Source organism: Apis laboriosa, unplaced genomic scaffold (genome assembly GCF_014066325.1).
Source record: "Apis laboriosa isolate Shangri-la unplaced genomic scaffold, ASM1406632v1 scaffold5_cov152, whole genome shotgun sequence".
Lineage (NCBI taxonomy): Eukaryota > Metazoa > Arthropoda > Insecta > Hymenoptera > Apidae > Apis > Apis laboriosa.
The window spans coordinates 1,267,038-1,277,225 of record NW_025223857.1 but is presented as its reverse complement, the minus strand read 5'-3'; the positions used below and the strand labels follow the sequence as shown (position 1 = coordinate 1,277,225).

Here is a 10,188-nt window from a genome sequence, read left to right as displayed (position 1 = left end):
AATATATAATTATATAATGTTACATTATACATTAATAAGTTGTATAATATAGTTCGAATATCGATTAATGTATTACGTATACAACATTCGATAAATAATTAACAAATTAGTCCAATCGATCGTATTAAGAATATATTTGCAAGAATAATAATACAGTGTTCATTGTAATTTGTTATTTTCGAAATTTATATTTTTATATTTTATACATATACGTGTTTATACAGATACGTGTTTATTAATCTTTATTGTACTATACCGAATTGTAAATAAAATTCCCTACTTTTATATATAAATATAAAAGTAATATATATAAATTCCTTACTAATAAAAATATATAACTTATAATATACACTAATTTTGACATTTGATTCAAATGTATCAAGTAACAATTTTACAAACTTGAAGATGATGAAAAAAAAAGTATTTTAATAAGAAATATATTATTAAAATATATTATTAAAGAATGCAATACCAATACAAATCAACTTGCATTTCAATATAATTTAATACGAAGATTTTCTATTTGATACATGAATCATGTGCGACAAGAAACTGAATAAGGTAATATATATATATATATATATAGCACTAATATTCCCTTCCTCTCCTCTTTTTTATAATTGTCACTAGATGGATATGCGTACGAGCATATGAATGTTTGTCCACTTAATTTTTATATTATATTATGTAATAATTTTTATTTAATTCTACTACTATATTTTATCTAATTATATCAGTATCTATTCGGCACGAATACTATTAATAAATTTCGCTAACAAAACGTGGGCAAAGTATGACAGATAAAAAATGCGCTTTCTATTTATCTCTTCTTTTTCTTATCTTTCTATCGAATTTTTTAAGTTAATATCTGTGCGCGCTTGCGTATTCAAAAAAAAATGTTGCTGATTGGTCAAAATACGCGCAAGTATACAAATCAATTTATAAAAGTATATTACAAATTTCATAGCATAAAAATATTAAATTTAAAATAAATTTTATATTCTTATGATAAAAATACTATGATATATTATAAAATTATTATATAATTTTGTTTATTGCAAATTCAAAACAATTTTTATGTATAGAATATGCAAGTTCATGATTTTTCAAGGTTCTTTATTTTTGAAATATTCATTATTCACGATTTATCAGTTATTATAAGTATATAAGTGAAAATACTATAAACGTTAGTTGGTTAAGAATTCGCTCGGTGGATATATTAAATATATTTATTGAAACAGAAAATGGAAACTAAATTTTCGTACACTAAACGATGTCCGCAAGAAACTGCAAATCCAATTAGTCGATTATTTTTTGGGTAATAATATTTTATATCATTCTGTAAATAATGTAATTCTGCAATTTAATATTCTTTTTTTTATTTTATTTAATTTACTATCTTTTCCCTTTTTTTTACTACTTAATTTTAGTTTCTCAAAAATTTTATTTTATCGTTAAAAGATAATTAAATAATTAAAATTACATAAAGATATTTGAAGAAAATATTAATTTAGTGATTTTGAAATAAAATGAAAGAAAACAATCGATCTATTTCTTTTTGATGTATATGAATTGAATGTATATGAAACTTTTTTTAATTTTTATGTTATTATGTGTCAAGAAAAAAATAATTTTAAATGCATTTCAATCGAAAGTAAAAATAAAAAAAAATTTGAATTTGAATTGAATTTAATTTTTAGATTTTATTTCATTTTATTTATTGTTTAATTTTTTGTTTTCCCATTATGTATATATTATAACAAAATGATTACAAAAATGTCATATTTAAATTTGTAAAAAATTTGTATCTGCTAAGCTAATAATCATGATAATATTTATTTAATATAATATATATATATTTTTCAAGCTCCTCTTAAGTCATTAAATAAAGTTTTAAAAAAAAACATCTGTTAAGAATATGAAGAAATCATTAAATTGCAAAATTATTTAAATAACATTAATTACAATATTTATTTTATACAAATAATATTTCAGATGGATAAAAGATGTATTTATATATGGCACTAAGAGAGGACTCACATTATCAGACTTATATCATCCTTTAAGACAAGATGAATCTAAAATGATTACAGATCGATTACAAAAGTAAGTATTGCAACAATATCTAAAATGTGTCGTATTACTTATCTTTAAACATATAATTAGCATTTTATTAGCATGAGTTTCAAAAATTTCAAAATCCATTTTAAAAACTTTGATAAAAGTTTGATAAAAACTTTGATATTCAGATAATAATACTTATAATAAAAATACGTATAATTCTATTTCCAATTTTATTTTTTTTCATTTTTTTTTTATTCTTACAAAAAAAAAAGCATTTTTCTCTACTTGTTATAGATGCTGGAATCAAGAAGTTCAAAAATGGGAACAAAAACAAAAAGAAATGCATCACGATGAATACTTAAACAAAAGTAACGATTCTCCCAGTTTAATGAAAGTTATATTTCGTATTTTTTGGAAAAAATACTTGTATACAGGTTTATTATTGTCCATTCAATATTTAATCTTGATGGTAATTAATCCTATATTGGTATCGTGGATCATCAGTTATTTTAAAATCGATGAAAATGCTAAGAGGATGGAGAAATTAGAAGTTGTAACTTATATCTGCTATTTATTATTGTCTATAATGGTGATTGTGTGTATCTCGCATCATGTGGATTTATTAACTCAACAAATTGGCATGAGAATACGAATCGCTTGTTCTTCGTTAATTTATAGAAAAGTATGAATTAATAGTTTTTTATTGATTTCAAAAATTCATAATATTATTTTTCTAGAATATTTTTCCAACAAATAAAATATTTATTAAAAAAGTATTATAAGCAAATTTCAAGTAAGAATGATATATTCGATAATTATAAAAGTCCTTCAATATTTAACATGTGATAACATATACATATGAAAGTATACGTACACAGTACAGTTAATGTTGCAATAATAACTTTATTACTTCGTCAACTAATGCACTTTGCATGGATCTAATTTCCATAAAAGAGTCATAGTTTGTAATTATCGTTATCTCATTCTTTAAGTTGTGTTTAAGATAATATTTAAGGTTTCTTTTTTTTTAAGTTTTTAAATTTATGACAAATTATTCATTTGTAGATATTAAGACTTAGTAAAGGAGCCTTGACTCATATTAGTTCCGGCCAAGTGATAAATCTCCTCAGCAACGATGTCAGACGATTCGACGAGATATGCTATTATTTAAATTATATTTGGATCACCCCTATCCAAGTAATTTTAATTTTCCACTCGTTATAATCAAAATTTTAAATTATTTATATTTTCCTCTAACTCTGATCCCAATTCGTTTTTTTAGTTTGTCATAATTTTTGTAATATTGTGGCATGCGGTGGGAATTCCAAGTATAATCGGTATAGCAATCCTTTTGTTATTAACTGTTCCAACATATACCGTATTCTCCCCATTAACTCATCAATACAGAAATATTACTGCTAAATTAATTGACAAAAGAATGCAACTTATGAACGAATTTATAAATGGTATACAGGTAATGAAACAGCACAGAAGTAGTAAAATTCATACAAATATATGAATACATATATTAATATTTAAATTAAGTTAATCTTTCTATTTTTGTATTCTATATATATATATATATATATTTATAGGAATGATAATATATCTTTTGTTATTAGGTGATCAAAATGTACGCTTGGGAGAAACCGTTTGAAAAAATCGTGAAAGCTATACGCTCCACCGAAATCCAAAATATACAAAATTCAACATGTATTCGTGCAGTATATCTGGCTCTTGTTGTCTTTTCAAATCGTGTAGTTCTGTTTTCAACTCTCACATCGTTTGTTCTAATGGGAAATCAAGTAAGGGTAGAATTGACATTTATGTTGGCCTGTTATTTCGAGATGCTTCAATTAACTACCACCTTAATGTTTCCACAAGCTCTTTTGTTAATCGGAGAAACTTTGGTGTCCATTAAAAGATTAGAGGTTGTTCAAATTTAATTGCAAAAATCCATTTATTTATTTATTTTAATATAATCGCGTACCTTTCTTTTTTAAACTAAAAAGGAAAACTTGTTCTTTTTTTTTTAGAAATTTTTATTGCTTGACGAATACCCAAGCGAGAAGAGATCACATCAAAACGAAGTCTTAAAATTCAACAAAAAAAGTAATTTATTGAAAGAAAACGTGGAAATTATTAAAATTACAAATAAAGAACAAAATATAAATTTGAACAATGTTGAAGAAGAGGAACAGTTGCCAGTTACAATAATAATGGAACGTGTGTCAGCAAATTGGATTCCTAACCAACTGCCACCAACTTTGTGCAACATATCTATGAAGATTCAAGGTGGAGAACTGTGTTGTATAGTGGGTCCAGTGGGCTCAGGTAAATCTTCGATTTTACACCTTCTTTTGAAAGAACTCCCTCTTGGAGCTGGAAAGTTGACGTTTCATTGTAAGCCATTTGAAGAGTACAATGGATATGACAACAATATTCCATTGAAGATCTCTTATGCAAGTCAAGAAGCTTGGCTATTTTCTGGAACTGTCAGAGATAATATCCTTTTTGGACAACCTTATGATAAAGATAGATACATTGCTGTAAGTTTTATTGAAAAATTTTTAATAATATATTAGATGATTGGGCAACCAAGTGGTAACTGATATATGTATATATGATTATTTTATATATACATTTCAGATAGTTTTTAATTTCTTTTTTCTTTTTAAACGTTATTAAGTTAATTTTAAACTAATTAAAAAATTTTAAACTAAGTAAAAAAAAATTGGATGCAGGTAACGAAAGTTTGTGCTTTGACGAAAGATTTTCAACAACTTCCTTATGGTGACATGAGCAATGTAGGAGAAGGTGGATCTTCTTTATCCGGAGGACAAAAGGCACGAGTAAATTTAGCACGGGCTGTTTACAAAAAAGCTGATATATATTTATTCGACGATCCTCTGAGCGCAGTGGATTCGCGTGTGGCTAAACATCTTTTTTATAGATGTATTAAAAATTATCTTCAAGGAAAGACAAGAATTTTATGCACTCATCAATTACAGTTTATTAAAGAGGCAGACAAAATTGCAGTATTGGATAAAGTAAATTGAATTTAATTATTAAGGATTAAAGATAAATGTGCAATTTTATATTTCAAAATGCAAAAGATTTTTTAAATTCTTCCAAGAAACTTTTTTTAAAACAAGCTAATACTCTTTCGTATTCTCTAAGGGCTCTATAGCAATGTATGGAACTTACGAGGATTTATTCAGATCGAATGAAAATTTCATAGATATGATGAACGTAATTAAATCATCTGCAGAGATTAAAATACAAAACGAAAATGTCGAATCTTTTAAAAATACCTCTACAAAAAGGAAATCTAGCAAGACAATTATCCGCAGATTATCTTCTATAAAGTCTACTACTAGTAGCATGGTAATCATAACCTATATTTTCGCAACATTGAAGGTTAATTCTTTTAATTTTTTCAATATAAATCATTTTTAGAATTCGTATAATTATGAAAACGAAGAATTAGCACCAGATAATGATGAAATAATGACAACTAACCATTCTTCTAGTAAAATCTTGAGACAATACTTCCGATATGGCGGCTCTTGTTGTACGATAGTTGCTTTAATATTTATCACTCTCGTAGCTCAAGTAACAGTCAATGGAAATGATTATTGGGTTTCCTACTGGACAAATATCGAATCTATAAGAATGGCTTTGGCGAATAATACTCGTCTATCGAAAAATCAATATTCTTCTTACATATTGAACGATACCTTTTTATCAAATGTGTTCAGTTTGGATAAGTACGGACTCATAACTACTATTGACGCAATATATGTATATACATTTTGCATCATTATATGCATTGTAACAGTATTCGTAAGGAATATGTTCTTCATCAAAGTCTGCGCGAACGCTAGTAAAAATCTTCACAATTCCATGTTTCACAACATATTGCAAACAACGATGAATTTTTTTCATTATAACGCTTCCGGTAAATATCATTCTTAAAATATCTTTTTACATCGCGCAAGTTTTATATTGTTTAATTATTAATAATTTTATTATTCGATTTCCATAGGTAGAATTGTAAATAGATTTTCCAAGGATTTGGGTGTTGTGGATGAAGTATTACCAAGAGTGATGTTGGAAAGCATACAAATATTTTTAGTGATAATAGGTATCCTTATTATCGTAATGATAATGAATTATTGGATGGTTATTCCAATAGCAATACTTGTTACTATCTTTTACTTTGTAAGGATCTCGTATCTTCGAACTGCCAATGGTGTTAAACGTCTTGAGGGTGTAGGCAAGTATACCGTGGCAAGAAAAACTTAAAAGAAATGATATTTTTTTTGTAATAAAAATTTTTTAATAAAAATTCATTTTAAGAGGGTTAAACTTACAGCAAAAAGTCCAGTGTTTTCTCACGTGAATGCTACATTAAGTGGATTGTCCACTATCAGAAGCAGTGGATCAAACGTTATAGAATTATTACAAAAACAATTCGATCATTTGCAAGATGTGCACACCGGTGTATGGTATATCATATTAGTTGTTCCCATAGCTTTCGGTTTATTCATAGATTTCGTCACGTGTATGTTTATCGCGTGTGTTTGTTTTTCCTTTATTTCAATAGAAACAGGTATCCTTTATTTTCAAACATACTTGATGCATATATATTTTTTTTTCAATGTTTTTTCTAATGGTGGTGATAATACTAGATAATACTCTTGGAGGTAATGTTGGTATAGCCATATCTCAATCATTAATTATAATCGGTTGTTTGCAATACGGATTGAAACAATTGGGCGAAACGATATCTCAGTTGACGTCTGTAGAAAGAATTGTACAATATACCAATTTGCCAAAAGAAGCCTCATGGACAAGTAATGATCCTCCTCCAATAAATTGGCCAGAGAATGGTCAATTGATTTTGAAGAATGTTTACATGAAATATGACCAAAACGAAGCTCCTGTATTAAAAGTAATGAAACAAAAATAATAATTGTGCAAAAATTATTGAATATTTTGTAGAAAATTATTAATAGAACATCTTCGTTTTTTATATAGAATCTAAACGTGACCATAGAAGCAGGCTGGAAAGTTGGCATTGTAGGTAGAACTGGTGCAGGGAAATCATCCATAATATCAGCACTTTTTCGGTTATTCGACGAATGTTTGCAAGGAGAGATTAAAATTGATGGAAGAGATACCAGAACGTTAGGCTTGCACGAATTACGCTCACGAATATCTATTATTCCCCAGGAACCATTTTTGTTTTCTGAAACATTACGCTACAATTTGGATCCGTTTAAAAACTTTGATGACGTGCTATTGTGGAATACTCTTCGAGAAGTTGAATTAAATGATCTTAAATTGGATCAAACATTAATGCACGGAGGGAATAATTTGAGTATTGGACAAAAACAATTGATATGCTTGGCTCGAGCAATTTTAAAGAACAATCGATTATTAGTTTTGGATGAAGCTACAGCTAATATTGACAATTAGTAATTTGAATTACTTTTCTAACTTTTATGTTTATTAAAAATATATATATATTTAAAAACAATTTTTTTTAGCACGGATGAACTAATTCAAAAAACTATAAGAGTGAAATTTGTAAACTGTACTGTTATTACGATTGCTCACCGAATAAATACTATTATTGACAGTGACAGAATTATAGTGATGGACTCTGGTAAAATAGCGGTATGATTTAATTTTATATTTATTATTATAAATAATTTATTATTAATTTTGCGCATGCAATAATTTATTTACATTTATAAAAAGCATATTTAAAATTTTTTTATAGATCAAAAATTTTTATATTTTTTTTCTGACCAATAGCTATTTTTTTTTTATACATTATTTAGTAAACTAGCTCTTCTAACCTGTAAAAAAAGATTCAAATCGTTTGTTCCAATTATAGAAAAATTATTGCGTTTCAAAAGATAGCCGATTTTCATTATGAATTATTGTATGTGATATTGCATATTATATTGTTATCAATATTAATCGTAAATATTTCCATCTTTAGAAAGCAAATAAAATATATATATGTAATAATAATAATAATCAGAAAAGAAATTCATTTCTAAAATATAAATGTGTATATATTATATATTATATAAAGTTTTTGTATTGAAATAGGAATTCGGTTGTCCATACGAATTATTACGAGATAATCCAAATGGAATTTTCTCGCAAATGATTAACAATACAGGCGTATTTATGGCGCAATCTCTTCGTGATCAGGCGGAAAATGCGTATCTGAAAAAAACTAAAAGAACAAGTTTGGACGTTATACAAACATGCCCTGCGGAAGATAATGTCACAAATGATATAATCGCGCAGAGCTCTCTTTAATATTAGTTTTAAAATTAGAAAAATGTGATAAACGGAATATTAATTTTGTGTTTAACAATATGATTAATAATCTGAAGGTAAATTAGTAGTAAAATTTAAAAAAACGGTTATAAATTTTTTGCATTTATTAAAATTGAAAGTATCAATACAAACGAGTATTTGAAAAAAAATTAAAAATTCTATCTACAACCTTCAAACCTATATTCCTAATATTTGCTTGTCAACACATTAACTTTGTCATACGAATAACTATTTATGAATTGTAGCTGTATCATGAAAGAATTAATGATTCAAAAAAAGTTTAAAATAAAAAAAATTTAGTTGTGTAAAATATAAATTTATGGATATGATAAAATAAATTTTTATGAAGAAGGAAAATTTTAACGCTTTACAATCATTTTATATCTTCTTCTATTTTAATGTATTTTAATTATATTTTTTTTTTGAAAAAATGATAAAACTTGTAGCAAGAAATTACGTACACGTTTTTTTTTCTAAAAAAAATTTAATAACTAAAATAATGAGAAAAATAAAACAAAAAAAATTTTAGAATATATTGATTGATAAAGTTATTATTTTTTCTACATATATTTTGGCATCTATTCCTGTGATTAAAAGTGTAATATTGATAATGTCTCTTTTTAGTTCTAAACGAGATTATGAACGATATCATGTCGCTCTTACATTGTAAAAGGCAATAAGTTCTATACTCTATTTTCAAAAGTAGATCTCTTAATAATAGACCAACTTGTGTTTTTTTTTTTATTCTATAAATATGTTTTAAACGAATACGTACACAATCTGGATATAAGTCTTAAATTTAATTCTGCATATAAATCTTATTTAATTTGAATTTTTTTCCTTTTTAAGTAAATTCGTTACTAAAGTAGAATCTAGAACAAGTAGTTTTTTTCTCTCTTCATAAAACGTATTTCTCTCAAAACTCTAAATTGTTTATTTAGATTAGAATAATTTAAAGGGAAAACAATTTATTATTGAATTCCCAAAAAAGTTTTTTCTAATACTCACTACTTATATTGAGCTACATGGCCTGTATAAATCAATTTATCCAATTCAAATATCCAAATATAAAATTAACATAACCTATATAAATTTCGAAGTTATTTATATGAAACAATAAAAACAGAATTTACAGAATAAAATTATGTTAATTTACATATATATACAATAACATATTTTCAACATAAATATGAAACGTGTAATTATATATTATCGAATAATTTATTTTTTTTAATTCAACAAGAAAATATTTAAAATCTAAAATAGTCTATTTTTTATTTTTAATAAAATGAAATATTATCAGATATCAGAATTGGAAATATTTTAAACGAACCATGGTATATACATTCTTATACAAATATTATTATAAGCACGGAAGTTTATCTTTTATATTGAATCTATTTCACAATTTCGAAATTCCTCACTTGTTAAGATCATACTTTCTTAGATTTATAGGAAGTATGATTTACAATAAAAATATTTTTTTTATTGTGAAGTATTTATAAAAACTTTATCTTTAAAAATGTCCTGATTATTTAAATAATGAAAAAAATTAATTTTGAAAGGAATTCATTATGTATAATGTGATAGATCTCAAATATTAGATACTTCATTTCTAATTTGTATGTACGTTTTCTAAAGACTAAATACATAATACATTAATATTCATTTCCGAATAGCATTTATCATACATTTTATTTTCTTTATTTTTTTCGTTATTTTTAATGACTGTATCTAGCGTCTATCTTACTTTCAGTC

At 25.3% G+C, this 10,188-nt stretch overlaps 1 protein-coding gene across 2 annotated transcripts; it reads left to right on the top strand.

Annotated features, from left to right (window-relative positions):
- Positions 1 to 903: 903 nt before the first annotated feature.
- On the top strand, positions 904 to 8,732 carry LOC122717983 (ATP-binding cassette sub-family C member 4-like). 2 transcript variants are annotated; one of them, XM_043942586.1, is made up of 17 exons: positions 904 to 925; positions 1,242 to 1,318; positions 1,996 to 2,106; positions 2,359 to 2,746; positions 3,130 to 3,261; positions 3,347 to 3,538; positions 3,687 to 3,869; positions 4,101 to 4,613; positions 4,809 to 5,114; positions 5,245 to 5,451; positions 5,524 to 6,025; positions 6,113 to 6,343; positions 6,443 to 6,679; positions 6,759 to 7,021; positions 7,108 to 7,547; positions 7,620 to 7,749; positions 8,194 to 8,732. In XM_043942586.1, exons 2-17 carry the CDS (start codon positions 1,245 to 1,247, stop codon positions 8,407 to 8,409), a joined length of 4,125 nt encoding a protein of 1,374 aa, XP_043798521.1. In that variant the 5' UTR covers positions 904 to 925; positions 1,242 to 1,244; the 3' UTR covers positions 8,410 to 8,732. The 2 variants fall into 2 exon arrangements, with proteins under 2 accessions (XP_043798521.1, XP_043798520.1); XM_043942585.1 differs by having other exon boundaries at positions 905 to 925; positions 3,687 to 3,995; positions 8,194 to 8,731.
- Positions 8,733 to 10,188: the final 1,456 nt, after the last annotated feature.